This window comes from Microchirus variegatus (assembly GCF_963457635.1).
Source record: "Microchirus variegatus genome assembly, chromosome: 7".
Taxonomy (NCBI): domain Eukaryota; kingdom Metazoa; phylum Chordata; class Actinopteri; order Pleuronectiformes; family Soleidae; genus Microchirus; species Microchirus variegatus.
In genome coordinates this window covers 3,895,125-3,915,949 of record NC_139808.1, presented here as the reverse complement: position 1 = coordinate 3,915,949, position 20,825 = coordinate 3,895,125, and the positions used below count along the sequence as shown (strand labels likewise).

The 20,825-nt window shown below is 41.6% G+C and overlaps 1 protein-coding gene across 1 annotated transcript in view; it reads left to right on the top strand.

Moving 5' to 3' along the window:
* megf6b (multiple EGF-like-domains 6b) overlaps window positions 1-20,825 on the top strand; it is a gene marked incomplete at its 5' end in the record, with an annotated part of 71,271 nt that overhangs the window by 21,889 nt on the left and 28,557 nt on the right. The window contains 2 exons of the mRNA XM_083892599.1: window positions 11,567-11,689; window positions 19,994-20,116. Of these exons, the coding sequence (XP_083748725.1) occupies window positions 11,567-11,689; window positions 19,994-20,116 (246 nt within the window). The remainder of the gene's footprint in view (window positions 1-11,566; window positions 11,690-19,993; window positions 20,117-20,825) is intronic.

Sequence of the window (20,825 nt, the reverse complement as noted above, 5' to 3'; positions counted from 1 at the left end):
TCATTCACCTGTCCTTGTCATTCACCTGTCCTCATTCATTCACCTGTTCTCGTCATTCACCTGTCCTCATCATTTACCTGTCCTCGTCATTCACCTGTCCTCATTCATTCACCTGTTCTCGTCATTCAACTGTCATCGTCATTCACCTGTCCTCATCATTCACCTGTCCTTGTCATTCACCTGTCCTCTTCATCATTCACCTGTCCTCATTCATTCACCTGTCCTCATTCATTCAACTATCCTCATTCATTCAACTGTCCTAGTCATTCACCTGTCCTCGTCGTTCACCTGTCCTTATCATTCACCTGTCCTCATCAATCATTCACCTGTCCTCTTCATTCACCTGTCCCCATCATTCACCTGTCCCCAAAAAAGTAAAAGTAAAATGACACAAAAACCTACTCAGTTACAGTGATTTGAGTAAATGTAATTCATTGCTTTCCACCTCTAATTGTATTTTATCCATTTACTGTTGCCTTTCTAATTTAGCACCAATTTAGCAACCATACAATCTTAACTTGAGGAAAACAAAAAAAGTTTAGTTACTGACGGGTTACCTGACTTGAAGCATGATTTGTAAAAGTCAGCCAGTCCTTCCTCCTCCTCCTCCCGTGTCCCTCTGTCCTCCTCTGAGGTAATGTAAGATATTTTAGTTTTGCCACAGGGAGAGAAAGAGCAACTGTGTGTGTGTGTGTGTGAAGTGTGGAAAGGCGTCTCTAATGAGAGGGAGTGTGTTGCACTCAGAGGGGTGGGGTTACATCCTTGCCCACGTACCTGCCAATGCATCCTGCTCAGCACCCTAATCTGCCCTAATTGTGCCGAGACTGCGCTTTAACCCCGTCTCATTAGGCTCTTTACAACATTCCTGATGAAAGGTTGGTGCCGGTCACGCTGGGGCGAGGGCGTCTAATTAGTGCAAAGTGGCAGTGACAAGAGTTTGCAAAATACAATTAGAGGAATAACTGGTGTAGACTGATTCCTTGATTTGCCCGTGGCTCCCTGATTCTCCTTATCTTTACTTAAAGGTACAATATGTAGTATTTATGGGTTCCCAAAATCCACTTTTTTATACATATTATGTGCTCCTGCATTGTCTAGTCGCTGTATAATAGTTTTTGTTTCATTTTCGTAGTGTTTCAAAAAGTCATGTAAAATAACTTGACCACGGACCGCGGTTGCATAGCCACCGTTAGCAGTGAGACGCCATGTTTCTACCGGAGCCTGTAAGGACAAACGCGGGAGAACAAAACAAGCGTCTCTTTACTTGTAGCGGAAGTCCCGCCTCCTCTCTCTCTGCTTCGTCTGCTACGGCCGCGGTAGCTCCGCCCTCTCCCTCGCCTCACGAACCTCATCTGCTGACACGGAGAAAGACGACAAGGACGACATTTGACCAGCTGCGGATACCGTAGCGCTCAGGGAAGGGAGGGGGTGAGCAGAGGAGCAGTTCTTTGTTGTAAATTTCAGCCTCTCCTCTAGATGGCACTATAAACTACTTATTTCCCCTTTAAAAAAAACCTTCATATGTTCGAATTTTACCAAGTTGCCTTTGTTCCTCTTTATCAGGTCATGGTGTCCATCTCAAATCTGTGTTTTCCCTCCGTTTATATCTGTTTTACATTATCTCCACATGGAGAAACTAGAGCGCTTTCCTTTTCCAGTGCTCAGCCAGAGTCTGACGGGCGTTTCAGTGAAGTGTGGAAGGCAGATGTTTATCAAAAAGTAAATGTAATAAGACAGCTTCAATCCACTTTCACATTTTCTGAAATCAGAGTAAGTATAAGTTAGAGTTTTACTTCTTTCGTCTTGGCCCACCTTCACTGACTCTTCTCTCGTGGACACATTTCACTTGTATTTCAGTCAGACTTTGGCAGGAACAGCTCTGCTTTGATTGAACTCCAGGCAGCAACACAGAATACAACTCAGAGGAAAACCAACCCAGTGTTTTTTTATTTTTTTATTGTACAACATAAATCAAATCGTCAAAGCGATTGTAACAATAACTAACTGACAACAAGGAGAAACACGAGTGCAGCAGGAAAAGTAAAAGGGTGTTAACTGACTGTTTATAATGGAAACACTGTACACTTGCATTGATCAGGCAGTTGTTTTTTTTAAAGTGTGCCTTAAGTGCACAGACTTAATTGACTCAACAATCAATTAAATTTGTGTTAAATTAAATAGACCTAAGTGGTTTCCAGACTGGCGATGTGTTATATTGATAACATTATTCCTACCATAAGGGTTTGTAGAATTCATGAGGGATCGCTGCACTTTTTTCTTTTGTTTTAAGTGTTTTCAAGAGAGAGTTTCAGAGAGGTGAGAAATTGGTGATCTTAATATATTTTGGTGTGAGGGGCGGGGTTAAAGTGCTTATTAAGCAACCTCACTGCTTGGGGGCACCGACTGTGGCTCAGTCTGCAGATTCTGGCCTGGATGGACCTGTGTCTTCTTGGACCTGGTCCCGATGATTCTCCCCGCAGATTTGACCAATCTCTGAAGCGCCAGTTGTTCAGATTTAGTACAGCTGGAGAACCACAAAAGATGTCCACATGTCAGCAAGCACACTTTCATTTGCACGGCGATAAAAGTTCATCAAAAGTCAAAAGTTTCCTCAGGTAATAGAGGTGCTGATGAGGTAGTGTCAGTACCCCACGCCAGGTCGTCCGCCACAGTCAAGGCCACATTATACTTCTCCGACTGCGTATGCGTTATCCGTCTGCATCACCACGGACACGCCTCGAGCCTTTATACGTCTGCGTCGTGGTGACGGAAACGCGCTGCAATTTCCCGCCCGATCAGTAGGGGTCGCTGCGCAAGGTTGTTCTGCTTCAGGCTACAGTGAGCAATGGCGTCCGAGAAAGAAAGAGAGAGAAAGACTGTTGTTGTTGAAACAGTGGCCGTTTCTCACTTTTCTGTGTGACGGAACGCAGTTTTAAGATAATTTGAGGCGAGAAATTGGCCATTTAGAGTCTAAACATGTGCTGTGTGTGTTAAGATATGACGTATTTATAGTTTGGCAGCGGCGTTATCGGCGGTGATCAGCTCCGCGTCTGTAGACGCTTGGTGCTCACTGTGAGCCGGCACAGAGCAGCTTAGCTCGGCCTGTCCTGAGGACCAATCGCAGCTCTTGCCGTCTACGTTGTCCCTTGACGGAGTGACGGACACTTAAAAAATATTTCGTGCAGAGCCTGTTGAAGAGCCTCTGCGTCGACGCAGAGTCTCTGCGTAACCTACGCAGAGCACTTTACGCAGAAGTATAAATTGGGCTTTAAACCCAGTAAATGTGCCATACAAACACTGGAAAGAAGTCACTATATTACCTGCAAGTTATCATTCTTGCATCGGAATATAATATTCTGACCTGTCTTATCTAATTAGCTTATCAAGCTCCATCCCTACACAGTGAATATTGCAAGGAATGTCTGATTTTTTTATTAATTTACCTCTAGTGTCAAAAAGCAGTCACAATATATTATCTGCCAGAGGAATTCTGTATTTTGATAAGATATTTTCCTTAAATTGTTCATCCCATTATTTACTGCTCTATATTACCCCGTCGCCTCACTGTGGCGCAGCTAGAACTCGTGCGCACATCACCCGAGGGCTAAAGTAATCAGAGTGTTGCGTCTTTCCACTTTGAACAACTATAAAACTATGCGCTGTCACATTAGAGCATGTGTAGCAGAAATCAGAGCCTCCGTGTTTGTCTCACCTGTACACCGCGAGCATGACAAACTGTCATGTATCCGTCACCCTTTTACCCCTGTAGATAAACGGCCTCTGGCAACTTTCCGTCTGCCCTGTGCAGAAAGGCAGGCCTCAAAACCACAACAAGTCATTTTTGGATTCCTGCCCGGCCCCCTGTGTGTTTTCCTAGGCACTCAAAAAACTCCCGGGTCAAAGACGGGTCCTAACAGGTACTGCACATAGAGCACACGCAACAGGTCAAAGGGCAGGTCCACAAGGTATTTGTCCCTCCCATTCATTTACATAGGCCATGTATAGTTCTGGATACAAACAGCTGACCTACTTTTCTTTTTTGTGCAGTCTGTATCTTATACTGACAGTAAAAAATGGGTGAGAGAAGTCACAAAGCATTATATACACATATTCTCCATCACATCATGTGACAAAACTGTCAAAACAATGCTGTGAAAGAATGCCTGGATCATCTTTATCAACAATACTTTAGTTTGCATGCATGACGTTACCTCGTGTGTACACATACACTTATAAAAGTCCCTTGTAATGCAGTGAAATTGATCATCAAAACAGGGATTAGAGGCCTTCACGGCTCAGTAGAGCAGAATATTCACTAAACAAACTCACAGGATTTTACCGTCTTTGATGTCACGCTCGGTTCCCTGGTGGCCAAATATGCACGTAATACAAAATTAAAGGCTCAGTCGTCGGGGTAATGAGCTGCACTCGCACCACACAGTTTTAATATATTTTAATATTTTACCCAAGAGTCAGTCTGTCAGCTTCCTTTTTTCTCTCAGTACATTCTGTTGGGTGTCTGTGTTGTTGTTGTTGTTTTTTTGTGTGGTTTACTCACACCTTGGGGAGAAGAGCTGAAAAACGACTGTTCAAACTTAGTTCCTCTTAATTTTGTGTGGGTAAAACAGAAATGACAGAGATCACACAGCGCTAAATGTAACGACTAACAAATTTGTCATAAAAACTGAAAATGCACATCTCGGGACAAATGAAAAAAGTTGAAATTATGAGAAAAAAGGTCATACGTCATAATTTCGACTTTTTTATCTCATACTTTTGACTTTGTCATAATTTCGACTTTTTATCTCATTATTTCGACTTTTTGTCATCTAGTTATTTCGACTTTTTATCTCATTATTTCGACTTTTTGTCATCTCGTTATTTCGACTTTATCTCATTATTTCGACTTTTTGTCATCTCGTTATTTCGACTTTATCTCATAATTTTGACTTTTTATCTCACAATTTCGACTTTTTATCTCATTATTTCGACTTTTTGTCATCTCGTTATTTCGACTTTATCTCATAATTTTGACTTTTTATCTCACAATTTCGACTTTTTATCTCATTATTTCGACTTTTTGTCATCTCGTTATTTCGACTTTATCTCATAATTTTGACTTTTTATCTCATATTTTGACTTTATCTCATATTTTCGACTTTTTATCTCACAATTTCGACTTTTTTATCTCATATTTTTTACTTTATCTTATATTTTTTACTTTATATCTCATCATTTCGACTTTATCTCATTATTTTCGACTTTTTATCTCAAAATTTCGACTTTATCTCATTATTTGGAATTTTTTTATCTCATACTTACTTACTTACTTTGAGGTTATCAAGGCAAAGTTTTACCTCTCCTTTTTTTCTGGCGGAAATGGGCTTCCATAAGAATGTCTTCAACAGCAATGTAACAAAGATTCACTATACAGTATATCAATATACTGTTCATGTGAACACAACACAATATTGGTTTGAATTATTACCACAGATATTTGTTTTGATTTTGTTTTGTTGATGAGTTTGTTAATTGGTGTGTTTCTGCCCAGAAAGGAGTTTAAAACCACCATAAAATCATTTATTTCACTCAGCAGCAGAAATGAATCCTTTAATTATCTCACCTTTATTGAGATAATTTAAAATATTCTTTAATATGATAACTCTTAATTGGTAATAATAAAGTAAAGTGTTACATTGTCGTTGATGAGTAAAATCTTGTGCTGTTATGACTTGATAAGAGGATGTTGATTCACTGATGCAGTTACCGTCTACCAGTTTGTGTCTTTTAAGAGCTATTTTTAAAAAACTGAAGTTTTTATTGCCTTTACTGTAACACCCTTTACTCCCTGTACTCCACCTTGAGCCATGATTGTTAATTACTTCCTGGACTCACTGGAGGTTTGTAAAAGTGAGCTACAGACATTTAAAACATCAGTGGATACACGTCGTAAAAAAAACAGTCTGACCGTGGCTCCGTCCTTGGTCATTAAAAGTACAGTGTGTTTCCCCCCCCCCCTTTTTTTTCACCTCACTAATTCCAGTAAAAGCCGTGCATACCACGTTTGAATTTAAGAACAACTCTGCTGCCACACTCGCCACAATTACAGGGACGCAGAGAGAAACTCCTTCACAAAACTGGCACTTTTGAATGCATCGAATAGATCTGGAAATGATTGAGTGCTTAACGCAGCATACGCACGTTTTGCGGTTTAAGTGCGTGTGGTGAAACCAAGGTGAGCAGCAGCGTGCGTTTTAGTTACATTATGATGTAAAACTATCGATTTCATAAACATACATCTGGTGCAGTCGGCAGTTTAACAGCAGGGGGCAATGTTGAGCTTAAACTATTTATTTATAAAATAGAAAAAAAAAGAGATAGGAACATGCAGTTTTAAGTTTTGTTTCCATGTTTTTTTTCTCCTGCATCAATAATGATTGACTGATCTGTTTCCTTGTACTGTTCCTTCTTTTTCATCAAAGACTTGTGGCTCTTGAAAACAAATATATGCACTGTAAAAAAGTACACATTTGATTTATGTTACTAATCAAAATGTCACTGTGCAGCTCCTTTGATTTGACCTTACACATGAGCAGTTGTCTCGATCTCTTTGTAGTCTTATGTGTGTACGCTGCACAGATACAGCAGAACAACTGGCAGAAAAACAAGCAATTAAAGGACACATTGGAGCTAAAGTAGTTAAATAAAACGTTTTAAAAACATATCTGTGGGTATCACGATATCTGACTCCAGGAGCTAAATATCCATTGACTCCCGCGATGAGTTATTGACGCCATAAAATGACTTTGGTGAGCTTTAGTGAGCATATTTCACTTTAACCATTTCTGTCTACGCAGGTAGAACAAAGCAAACATGTTTCTTCTACAGTAAACATTATTCACTGTGGGTTACACTGGTAACGGTCAAAGGTGATTTGTGAGTTTCCCTGTGAAGTAAATTGTCAGTTCCAGTTCATAGACGATCAGTTTGTTAGTCAGACACAAGGTGTTGCTGTCTGTGTTTCGCCCACATGTGAAGGAACAGGTTAGAGAGAGAGAGAGAATCCTCTCCTGAGTCATCAGTATCTCACGATGCCTCCAGCCAATCCTCGTCTTCATAGCACCTGGTAAATGAAAGCAGCTGCGAGGAACAGCGGGGGAATGATATTAGGAATGAAGGGCCAGCAGAGCACATCATTACACCAGCACGCTTTTAGACCAGAGCTCTGAAAGGGGAAACAAGTTACCGCTATAATATCTTCGACGCTCTCCCCCCTCCTGATCCTCGAAACGAATCCTGCAATTTTCCGGCCCGTGACTCGCCGAGATAACATCAGAGGTCTGGTGGTTTTTCATTGGCCCGGTCAACGGCTGCTCATAGTCTGCTGAAACATCAGCGAGAGCAAGTGGCCCTCATCCTTATCACAGGAAGTCACACGATACAGAGGAGGAATGTAAACCCAGAGCTCTGCTGCAGCTGAACATGCAGAAAACACAATCAGAAAAGGTGTTTTTTATTTTTAATTCTTCACACGATTGCTTTGGAACAGTTTGTGCACTGCAGACGAATAATTCACGTTTCACAGACATGTTTCTTTTTTTTTTAAGCAGTGTGCAAACACTTCAGTGTTTGTGATATTCTCTCTGTGTCCACTTGTGTTTTTTGGCGGTTACTCCAGCTTCCTATCACAGTGAGTGAGTGTGAATGGTTGTCTCTGTACGATGGCCTTGTGATAGACTGGCGACATTGTCCAGTTTGTGTCACCTGGAACTGACTCCAGCTTCCCCTGCATGACCCTCCAGATATGTGTGGATGGATAATGTACAAAAACACTTTCACAATTTGCCCCTAAAATCGTTTTTCCTGCTGTTGTAAGCAGCAGCTTTGATCCAGACAGATGCTGTTTTTAATAAGTGCTAAATGACCTTGACAGTTTCTACAATAAAAAACAGTCTTAGTTTTAAGTATAAGTGCTCCTGGCTCACCTCTGCTACTTAAACCCCTAATATACTTGTAATTAAATACAAAACCACTAACTCCAGCCTCTAAAATGATATAAGGATGAATCAACCCTTCTCTTAGAGTCAACAAAATTATTACGCTGTAAGGCTGAAACTACTAGAATCAAATCATCCAAAACAAAGGTCATTTGTTTTCAGCTTCTCCCAAACAGCAGTATGTATTGTATTTGTTCATTTGTTGGTTGTAATTCTTTTATATGCCAAAAGAGGAAAGGAATAGAACAATTGCACTCACTGATTTTGTTTACCATGTAGACAGAGTCTGGCTGCATTTTCCTCCTACTGCTTTCAGTCTTTCTTTATTCGTCAATGCCTCGACAGGATTCCTCTTCCAAAAATACGATGCGCATGAATGTCCACCACATGGTGACACGGTTCCGTGCAGCGCTCACCGACTGCGCGAGTTAACCCTGACACTTGGCCTTTCGACACACTGACCTGGGGCATAAATTGGGCTGCATGCTCACATCTTGTTTCAGGCATGTGAGCATGTTTTTGGAAAACATGCTCACCAGAAGCTCAGGTCAGAGAGAAGAAGCCTTGGTGATGTTGATGCGAAGTGGTCGATCTTAAAGCGGAACTAGACCGGAAGTTCCTATTATCGCTGTTTTTTTGGTGTGTATCTGCGTCATTACCTTGTTTATGAAGCCCTGACGGTTCGAAACAAACGGTTCAGCCACTGCTGAGAACGTTGTGTTTTATTGTAATCTCGGGGCTCAACGAGATCACTGAAAATCCCGTAATAGTTACGTAAGCAGCGGTTCTCCTGAACAACCGATCGTCCTGCTCCGGGCACTTGTCCGGGCACATCCGGTTACGTACATTGAACCGCAGAAGAAGAATAACGTCCGTTGTGGAGGTGTTTCACGAGCAACAGTGTCTTCTCACTCTGGGTCTGACTCCGGTTTAAAGTCATAAAAGGGACTGCGGCGGGGAGTCGTGACGAAGCTATTTTTAAACACTGTTAAAACAATGTTTTGATAATGAGGAGCAGTGCATCCGCCGTTCCAGAGGGGGGCGCTGAGCTTCTGAGAACGGATGTGCTGGATAGTACTGGCCAATCACAAGACTCTGTCTTCTGGGGGTGAAAGTTCACTCTGAAACATCGCAGCAAAGAAACACTGTCAGAAAAGAGGATTTCTATCGGCTAGTTCACAGCAACTAGGAGGTTTTTGACCATAAAAACAAGTTAATATATGTAAGTAGACCTCCATAACTAACATTTATGTGCAACAGGACCACTCTATGTGACCTTTAAAGGACCGTTATATATAAAATGTATCCACTGGACACGTAAATCCTCTGAGGCTGGAAGTTTGTGTAGAACTCTGTGCTGCACTGTGCAGCCAAGAATAGAACACTTAGTGGACTTCCGCTCTTCCGGATACTATTGTCCTTGCCTGCACTCTCTCTCGTTTTTTAGGGACAAAGCAGAGCTCCGCGAAACAACAATTCCAGGAATTCTGACCTCAGATACCTCGCAGAAGTCAATATTGTAGGTTTTATCTCCTGTACTTCATCTCCAGGGTCTCAAATATAAGTATTAAAATGATTAAAAAGTTGATTTTGCATAATATGTCACCTTTAAAGCACTCCCTCTGTTTTTAAGGAGAGTACAGCTCTTGTTTGACTCCATAGTTGTATGTCATCGCCCTGCTGGAGACTAAATGGTGGTATGGTAAACTGATCTCTCCACATTGCCCCCTGCAGTCAGGTGAGGGTGTAGCCCTCTGCTCCTCAGAGGTCATCGAGTTTAACACTCGGGGAAACTTTTTGTGTTCTGTTACAAAATAACTTTATGGTTGTGCAGACAGTAAATGGAGAAAAGTCATCTTTCCATGTTCTTTGTCTCTTTTTTTTTTTTACATAAACTGCTCATCACTGTAAAAGAAAAAAAATGACATTTATGATGATTAAGACAAGTTTCCCCTCAGACGATCGGATTTTTCATATTCTCATCCCTGACCCTGAGGTAGTTCAACATTCCTGCTCACTTATTGGGCAGAAAGACTTCAAGAGTGATGAGCTTGATAGTGACCCCTCGTCAAAACCTTGTGTGGCTGACACACAGGTGTGTGTCCTCAGGGGGGAGACAGACATGCTCACGCACACACACACAAACACTCACATCCTGCAGAACTCACAGCAGAATCCCTCAGGGCTTTCAGTTCTGGCCTTGACTTCAGTTTGCACCCTCGTCGATGACCGTCCCTCCGTGCAACTTTCCCTTTAAAACCCCTCGTCTCTCTCTCTGTCTCACTCCAGACTCATTAAATCAAGCGACCCAAAATATCCTCAGCTGCAGTTTGTTTAATCCTGCTTAGAAATGTTGACGTAATTAAACCGGGTAGGAAAGATCTTTTAAAAGTATAAATAAACGTATCCTTGACGTATACAATAATATGACATGCTGCATCCAGTTAAAGGTTTTATGACAGTTTACATTTGGGAATAGAAAGAATGCAGTGTTTTTTTTGGTGTGAACATTTCCAGATGTTGTAAAACTAAAGGGGGGAAATCATTTAATTGGCTGATTAACTGCTGGCATCGCGCAACGTACCAACCTTTCGCTAGAGGGCGAAACATTTTCTGTGCATTTGTCCTATCTACGCTCTCTTTTTTTATATACGCGGAGAGCATTTCTAAGCTTGATTAATGCTAAGTGAACGCTCGCTCCTAATTTCCTCCATGGCTTCCAGTTTCAAGGCCAATATTCCTTCCACTGGCATGCATGGGCAAGTGAATCCGGCCCAGTGTCGTCAGGTTCGAAAGCCGCCCGTGAGCGTAATCCCCTCTGACAAACTCCCATATGAGCAAAATGGCATTAATGGAGGCAGTGAAGCATCTTTGTCCTGAAAAAAAATCAGCATAAAACTGAACACTATTCCTTTTCATTCTTAAAATTAATTGCTCAAATTATGGTATTTGCTGAACTGTCAGCGTCTGCATCTGACCCGAGTCATTATGTGTAGTTTGGGAACTGAAAGGGAAAGATTCTATCTGCTTCAGCTGATGACAGTTTTTGGCAGCTGATGGACATGGGATGGAAAAAGTACCAAAAAAAAACTTGTGTTTTGGAAATCCTGCATGACAGAGAAACGCAAATCCCTGTTTTATGCTGAGAGTGAGTTTTTAAAAAGTTAGACGCAGTGAGGACAACGTGTTACTGCTGGATGTTTCCCCATTGTCCCGTTCAATTTATCACTTGATTTATTTATATTTTTTTAAAGTCCTTTTTGGATATAAAGTGCATTTTTTTTCCCCCACTTTCATCTTACTTGAAGTTGCTGCTGAGGAAAGAGAAGGTTTTTAAGGATGGAAACAGCACAGCCCGTTTCCTGCAGTAATTGTCAGAAATTGCCAGGCACTTGAACATTTTCCATACTTTCCAAAGTTGGACGTTTGAAAACAATACATCCTTTCTTACTCTGTTTCTGCTGCTTTTAACCAAAAATATAAAGCGTTTTAAACGTGTTTGACCTTTCTGTGGCGTTTTTGGCGACAGACTAAACCTTGTCTCCCTCTCTCTCTCTCTCTCCTTTTAGATGTGAACGAGTGTGAGGAGACCAACGGTGGCTGCGAGGCTCTCTGCTGTAACACCATTGGAAGTTTCTACTGCAGGTGTCCTCCAGGACACATACTGAACGAGGACAGCAAGACATGTCGCGGTGAGTATGTGGCCGTGTAGGGTCTTTGATCTGGGAATTATTTCCCATAAATGTTACATTTAAGACTACACTGTTAGAAATAAGGGTTCCAAAAGGGTCCTTCTACAAGGGCTGCTGTTCTACCTGGAACCATTTGCTTCTGAATAAACCCTTTCCGAAGAAAGGGTTTTTCAAGGGTTCTTGGTAACACTAATGGTTCCAGTAAGAACCATTTTGATCCACAGAACCCTTTAAAAACCCTTTCCTGGATAAAGGTTTTTAAAAGGGTTCTTGGTGGAACCCTTCAAAAGGATTCTAGGTGGAACCCTCCAAAAGGTTCTACCTGGAGCCAAAAAGGGTTCTCCTATGAGGACAAGCTGAAGCACCTTTGATGGCTCTACTTAGCACTTTTATTTCTAAGAGTCTAGGGATGTCCGATAATACAGGCCCACCGATAATATTGTATGATATTTTCTACAGACAGTGTTTATTTGTGGAATGCATCATAATAAAAGTAGGCAATATTTAATAAGTCCACGACAGGAGATGCGTGATGCGAACCTAAAATTAGTTTTGTGGGAAAAGGCCTGTACCCTAACACTGGGAATTTCCCCATTGTGGGACAATAAAGGCATATCGTATCGCATCGTATCGCATTATGTCGTGTATCGTATCGTATCACATCATAGCGTATTGTATCGTACCCTAACCCAGCTTGAAAATAAAAAAACAAACAAACAAACAAAAAGTTTCAGTCCAACAAACAAGTGCCCCTTTAAACGACAACTGTTTTATTCTGTAGTAACATCACCATCTTTAATGTCTATTTAAGACATTAAATAGGGATGATCGGCACATTCTATCTTATATCCTCTAATGGAAGCAGTGCTGTGGTTAGTGCTGGTGTCTCACAGCAAGTGGGTTCTGGTTCAAATCCCATTTTCTCCCAATCTTCCTCCCAACGTCCAAAGACAGAGACTCAGAATTGCCAGTTGTATGTGGGTGTGACTGGTTTGTTGCCTCTGTATGTTGCCGATGGAACCTGGCGACCCTGTTTCCGATTTTGTGCCATGAGATGGAATACATTTAGATAATATATTTAGATAAATAAATAAATAAATATTGGTCATTAAGTGTTTTAATTTAAATCCTTGATTTTACATTAGCTGTCAATCATGAAACAGTGAAACACGAAGGTCCTGCACTCTGTTGCAACTGAAAGACTTGAGCCAGAAAACCTGAGAGATTTCCCCTAAATCATAAATTAGGAAATAGAATTTCCAAAATCAGTGCTGGGCCCTTGTTGTAGTCAGCAAAAGTGTAACTACATAATGTTAAAAGACATTTTTGCAAGCACTGTGGTATAATTTTAAACTACCAGCAAAAAATATCAAGTTTATTTTATAGCAGATATTGATCCTTTCTTTTGAGTGAGTTTATTTTGGTACAAAACCTTATCAATGCTGTGTCCTTTTTAAAGTTATAGTTATTATAGTGGTTGCATACTGGTTTGTGTTGGTTCATTGAATCCATCTCCAGGCATTTAATGTCATGTTCCACATGTCAATTTATTCCGAACACCTTGGTTCCCTAAAGGTTTGTGTCCTGGCCGTCCTCAATATTGAACAAAACTTGGTATTTGCAATTTATGACTTTGGTGCGGCACTGAAGCGAATATCCAAATCAGATTCTTTGAATTCCCGTGAACCATAATACAACATCACTTATCTCGTATACCGAAGGTGGTGAAATAATCTTGGCTTATGCTGCTCGAGTTACTCATTATAGACCCGTCTGTGGACGAAAGGTTGAGAGCGCAGTTACCAAACCAAACTCTCTGAACCAGTGCTAAACCAAACCTGAGCCTCTTTCCAACATTTTTCCCATTAGTAACTTTCATTTTCTGTTCCTTTAGAGTTTGATGTTTGTGATTATGGAATCTTTGTGAGAGGTTGGTTTCATCAGGATAATGATTCCTCTGTACATCGGGCCAAGCCTAGAAGAGAGATGCCCGAGTGCCCGGGCGGCACGGCTGTTTGCTGATTCAGGTCATGGTTATTGGGAGACTTGATGGTGATGTTTTCATAGCTATCTGCCCTCTGCTACTCGTGTGTATGGGAAGAAAACAGGTACCCGCAACATTAATTGTCTGTAATTGGCTGGAAGGTGGTGCTGCTTGTGTGGTATACGGCGCCTGTAAAGACTGATCCACTTTCCTCCCTTTTTCATGAAGACCTGAAGCGGAGAGGATGGTGGAACAGAGCCCAAATTAGCCTGGATAAGAGACATCATTCATTCACTTAGCTGTGAAGAATAAATGATTCAGGAGAGTCCGACTGCACGCAACCACATCAGTACTTGGGGGGAATCCTGTCCTTGGCAATGTGCAGTAGTTTGTCAATGAAAGACATCTGCTGTGGTATGCTAACATGCCGATTCTGCTGGCGTCGACAGTATATGAACAAACACATCTTTTGTCTAGTAAGAATAGAGTAATTTGCAGTTTAAATCCCTTGTGGAGAGTTTCCTTCTCTAAAGATCCCGGTCGAATTCCTCTGTATTTATGTATCATCTTGATTTTTTTTGTTTTGGTATGAATGAGCACCGTCGATACAAAGACTGTCGATCGTTCGGTAGACGAGGCCAACGTCAACTGCTGCCGCGCCGCGTGCGGCGCTGTCGACATTTTAGCCGTCGCGCCACATTTACCCTTTACAGCTCAGGGTTACAACACGACCGTGAAGATTAAGCCCAATTTATACTCCTGCGTAAAGTGCTCTGCGTAGGCTACGCAGTCCTCTGCGTCGACGCAGAACCTCTTCGAAGAGTCTCTGCGTCGTCTCCGGGTGCGCGGAATATTTTTTAAGTGTCCGTCACTCCGTCAAGGGACAACGGAGACGGCAAGAGCTGCGATTGGTCCTCAGGACAGGCCGAGCGAAGCTGCTCTGTGCCGGCTCACAGTGAGCAGCGAGCGTCCACAGAGGGCGGAGCTGATCACCGCCGACTTCGTCGCTGCCGAACTATAAATACGTCACATCTTGATACACACAGCACATGTTTAGACTCTAAATGGCCAATTTCTCGCCTCAAATTATCTTAAAACTGCGTTCCGGGACACAGAAAAGTGAGAAACGGCCGCTGTTTCAACAACAACAGTCTTTCTCCCTCGGACGCCATTGCTCACTGTAGCCAAAAGCACAACAACCTTGCGCAGCGACCCCTATTGATCGGGCGGGAAATTGCAGCGCCTATCCGTCACCACGACGCAGAAGTATAAAGGCTCGAGTGGTCTACGCGGTGACGCAGACGGATAACGCATTACGCAGTCGGAGAAGTATAATGTGGCCTTTAGCGAGTAATGGTCTGCCCCGTATTTGTCACCTGTCGTAATGGTGAGAAACGTCTTCTTCAAAATCGACAGGCATAAATAACACGCTCTCGTTAACCTGAAAGCAGGACGGCTTCTGTCATTTTCTATAAGACAAACATCTCACCGTCGCTCCACTCGTTTTTTTGATCTCTCTTGATACTCGATCCGAGTTGCGAGTTTTTTTTGCAGTTATGGCTCAGAGCCTGCAGTCTGTCTTCCACTCCTCGCCCGGCTGGCACAGTTGTCCGCATAACGTTACGCTCTGCACAAATATGCATTTTTATGAATAATGCGTGTGGAGTCTGCAAGTCTGTTCGCGTGAGGCGCGGCGTAGTGACAGGACAGGTGTGTGTTACAGAGGCTTTAATGGAGAGGAACAGTGTTAGGAACGACAGAGGTCTCCGCGAACATAGAGGCTCGGTAGTTGCTGCTGCTGCTGCCGTCCTGCTCGCTGCTGCGTTTGAACGTATGCGTTGGCAGCAGATGAGAGGACCACAGTGCTCAGCGCTCCTGAAAAGACCATTTTTTTTACTGCAAAGCTCATTCCTTTCTCAGATGTTGGATTAAAAAAATAAAAACGGTGTTTGACTTCTTTGGCATTCCTTTGGTGGCGGATTTCTTTTTTTTTGTTTTTTTTATACATGTCAATATCAAAAGAAAAATGTCAACCCCGTCCTTTCATTTGCACACGTTCTTTGTTCTGGTGAATGATGGGCTGTCACGCGTGCACACACTGTGGCACAATAGTGATATACTGAAGGGGAAAAGAGGAATAAATCACGACTGGTTTAGTTTTTTTTTTGTACGTGCTGTACCTTTTACTTTAGGAAAGAGTTTAGGCTCAGGATGAGAGCCGGGAGGAGGAGGAGGATCTTTAATGTGCTGGACATTTAGCTTCGGTCGATGGGAGGGAGATGGAGGAAGAGAGGAGGACATAAAAATCAACAGGCAGAGGGAACAAGAACCACTTCACTTACCATGTTACATCAGAGCAGGAGCCTTCACTGGAAAAACTGTCACTGGTCATAGTTCACGTCTTTAATGGAAGTACAGTAGATTTTTGGAAGCATTTTTTTTTTTTAATAATACCGTGAGACTTTATCCTCTCGCCATGGCTTTATCATCTCGACTGGGGACTTTCCTCTTTGCGCTCGTCGAAGTGATGGCATGTTTGACATCTGCGGCCAACTTCCCGTACACTTACTACAGGAGGATTTGCTATAGGCCGCACTGTTACCATGGATACCATGGCTACAATCTGGGCTACCAGGCGGCAGGTAAGTTAAGATCTCGCAGCCAGAATGCAATACTCTCACTTTTTATTAATTCATTTTACTTTAAAGTGAAATATATGTTTTTGGTAACCATTCATCATATTCTCCATATTCACCATTAACTAGGTGCTTACTAACATGCATATAAGTAGCATACTAGCCCTTTATTAGTAAATATTAAGCACGTATTAACACCTTATGTAGGAAAAAATCTTACTTCATGCCATAATAAGGTTATGTAGAATAAGGTGTTAATACGTGCTTCATGATTACTAATAAAAGGGCGAGGATGCGACTTATATAGGTAAGTAAGCACCTAGTTAATGGTGCATTGAGAGTATTTGTGTGGGCTCATTCATAGTTCATGGAGACGGGTTAATCAGTGTCGGTGATACGGAGTCTGCCGTGCTGCAGAGGTCTGGCACTGCCCACATAAAGCGCTCTGTGATCCGAGCCGAGGAAAGGGTCCACTTTTATCAGCAGAGATTGGAGAGCACATGAAAACATGAATTGTGAATCACGAGAGGCTCTTTGTACGCGCTTAACACAAACAGAAGCCTGAGAGCAAATCACTCTTTAGAGAGATTATTGACGAATATTTCTTTTCATGTTTGGCAGTTGAGTGCAGCGCTCGCGGGGGGATAAAGCATATTTTAACACGTATTGCAGTCATGTTGCTCATAATCCCATTTGATCTTCTTGCTTTACTCGGATGTCTTTCTTAGAGATAAAACAAGTCGTAAAACATTCATCTCACAATAAACGCGACACTATATCAAACACGGGCCACAATGTTTTCCGTGAAAGATGACGCGGTGCTGTAGGTTTGCTGCGGGGCTGAGAATTAATGTGCCTTTTTTTTGTAAAAAGCCAAAAGCCAGCTGAGGCTTTGGCTTCGGAGCTTTGAGAGTGATCGTGTTCTGGACGTAGAGAAAACCAGAATGGGAGAGGATTCATTGCGCTTGCACCGCAGTTGCAAAAAAAGCTGGAGACGTTTTCATGAGAAACCAAACCAGAGGGAGAGTGTGGAGCGTGGATGGAAAAATGAAAGGAGAGCTCCTGCCAGCTTCCCTGGACTACACTTGGCTGCAGATCATCAAAGAAGAGGGAAAATTTAGAAACTCACTTTCACCCCAACACAGTATTTCAGGATGCTGTGGGATATTATTGGGAAGGCACTTAATCATAAGATATTCAATAAAACAAATGTCTTGGGCAGGTTTCACCATTTCATCAAGTTGATTTTACTCCCTTTATGCTCATATACTGGATTTCTGTCAAAGTCTTTTTATGCGAACGGTATTTTCACATAAATATAAAATCCATTTTAATGCACTAGTGACACTGATATTTCCTAAGAATTTATAACAACACAACAACTAAACAACAACTTTCCCTCCGTCGTGTATTATATCATAAGTATTTCAGGTTTTGGGTGTTTGTTAAAGATTTGATTTAAATGAATTAAAATTTCAAATCAGTAAGTCAACCGATCCATTTGCCCTGATGCACTTTGACAGTGAGCTGACTTTCTTCACAAAAATAAAAAGTATCTCGGAATGACTTGAAATTCACCATCATAATAGTCGGCATCACCCTGAACAAGGATCTGTCAAAAATATTTGCAAACCTCTCAAGGAATAATTTTAATGAATTTTTGAAATTCAGGAAATTATCCATTTGCCCTGATGCACTTTGACAGTGAGCTGACTTTCTTCACAAAAACAAAAAGTTTCTCGGAATTACTTGAAATTTTCCACCATAATAGTCTGCATCACCCTAAACAAGGATACGTCGAAAATATATGCAAACCTCTTAAGGAATAATTTTAATGAATTTTTGAAATTCAGGAAATGATCCATTTGCCCTGATGCAGTTTGACAGTGAACTGACTTTCTTCACAAGAACAAAAAGTTTCTCAGAATGACTTGAAATTTTCCACCATAATATTCGGCATCGCTCTGAACAAGGATCCGTCAAAAATATTTGCAAACCTCTTAAGGAATAATTTTAATGAATTTTTGAAATTCAGGAAATGATCCATTTGCCCTGATACACTTTGACAGTGAGCTGACTTTCTTCACAAAAACAAAAAGTATCTCGGAATGACTTGAAATTTTTCATCATAATAGTCGCCATCTCCCTGAACAAGGATCCATCGAAAATATTTGCAAACCTCTTAAGGAATAATTTTTGTGAATTTTTGAAATTCAGGAAATTATCCATATCCATTTGCCATGTGAGCTGACTTTCTTCAAAAATTGACTTCAAATGTTCCATAATAATAGTCAGCATCACGCTGAACAAGTGTTTATTTTCTTTCTTTCTTTTTTGATGATCTTTTTCATGTATTGAATATTTAGTTTTTCATCATTCTTATTTAAAATACTACTATATGCATGGTTCCATGTACCACCAGTGGTGCGCAAGCTATGTGAATAGAAAATGAAAGAATTAAATAATAATAATCACAGTCTCCTGCTCCATCTTCATCTAACTTCACTGTATCAGTGTGTGAAGTATACGTGAGGAAGAGGAGGAGGACGACTGTGTGTGTTTATGTGTAGATTTGTTCACCTCATTTAGTTTACAACAAGATTGTGTGTTTATTTTTGGGGCGGGAGGGAACACAGTAATGAATGTTGAGAAATCATTTATGTGGTTTGTTTGCACAGGGACGTTTACGGACTTGTTTACAACACTGAATGTACGCTCCCTGTGATAAAAGCGTTATTATCCTGTTTTCTTGAGAGGATAATAAAACCTCCTTTTTTTTTTTTTTTTTAACAGTTTTCACAGAGATTCTCTGAATTCTTCAAATACTCTGTTGCTATAATGGCTGCCTTGCAGTCAGGACTGGACGGAACGACACATTTTATCAAACAGACATTCAACTTTTTCACGGACTAATAGTCTTTTATGATGTGTTCGCTGTTTTACAGACAACCTCCGCAGCCAAAGAGCCACCCACGCTCACCCTCTCACTGTGTTATGTCACTTGTTTGACTCGGCAACATTTCCAGTAACTCCTCAGATAATTTTAGCAACGCTGACGCAAACAGGTGACTTGCCACCGCTCGGGGGAGGAAGGGGGGCTTTGATTTCATGTCCAAATTGGGCTGATGATGCTGATGTCAGCAGACAGACCATTAATGTAACTCCAAACAATGGGCTCACATCTCACAGCGGCTCTGCGGTGGAACACACACAACAAATTACTGCTCCTTGACCCCGAGAAACAAGAAGTGTTTTTGAAAACGTAGATTAATCTCACGCACAGCGTCACGTTCCGCCGACCACCACGTTCTCAAATTAACCCCCGTTCTTTTATTTGTTTATAATCTCGGTGCCTATTTGAGAGGAATGTGTACGTTTAGCGTCGTTCGAACGTCTGCTGCACCCAGGGGATTTTTGGATGGAAGCAAGAGGAATTTAAATTTGGTTTTAAATGTTTAGTAGTTGCTACCACATGGAGGATTTGTTTGTTTGAGCTGCAGTGCACTTGTAGATTATTTTCCCCTTCTCATCCATCATCCTCTTTCTTTTTCGGGACTAAACTTTAACCCACAGCCTGCGTTAAATACCTCTTTCCCCCTCGTAATGAGAGGATTTAGGGAAATAACTCTAATTTCTCTCTGCTTCTGTTTTTTCCCCCCTCTTTTCTCCCTCTTTCCTCTACAGACATTGATGAATGCCAGGTCCATAATGGAGGCTGCCAGCACAGATGTATTAACACCAGAGGCTCCTACTATTGCGAATGCCACCCGGGCTCCCGACTGCATGTGGACGGTCGCACCTGCCTTCGTAAGTGCTTACATTTTTATGAGTTGAGGGGAGAAGGTTGATTTCAGGTGAGCTGCATCGGAGAAAAGCTGTAGATAAACTTTTATTTAGCGTATAATTAGACCAACTGTTACGACCAGACCTAGAGGAAAACCTGGTCGCAACCTGAACGAGGAGACTCCCTCTTCCCAACTCCCAAGAAACCACCAGCAACAAACTAAACAAACCATTTTAAAGGTTCATTAGAAACAAGCACAACACTGTCTGATGGCAGTTAGTGGCTGTAAGTGGTTCCTGTGCAGTAACAATCACCTCCCAGGATCCACCTGGACTCTCACACACTTTCAGTCAAACATTCACACCTGCAACCCATCTCACACTTACATGCATACACATACACACAGGATAAAGAAACACAACCTCCGTCCTTCTTAATTCTGTTTCCAGCCTTACCTGACATTCATTTCTTCATCTTTTGGATAACATGAAGCAAAGGTGCTTCATTGTATGACAGAGCAGATACCGTAGCTGAGACCCAACTGTCCCAGAGAGGCTCTTGTGTGATGCCAGATGCATAAAAATATGGCTGATTTGACTAATAATTGATGTGCAAAATGTGCACAGACTGAAACTATTTAGTCCTTTTAAATCTATGCTCCGAAAAATGCATTTCCCACACGACAAAACAGTGAAAGTGTGTCAACTTTGCACTAGATATACGACGACACCA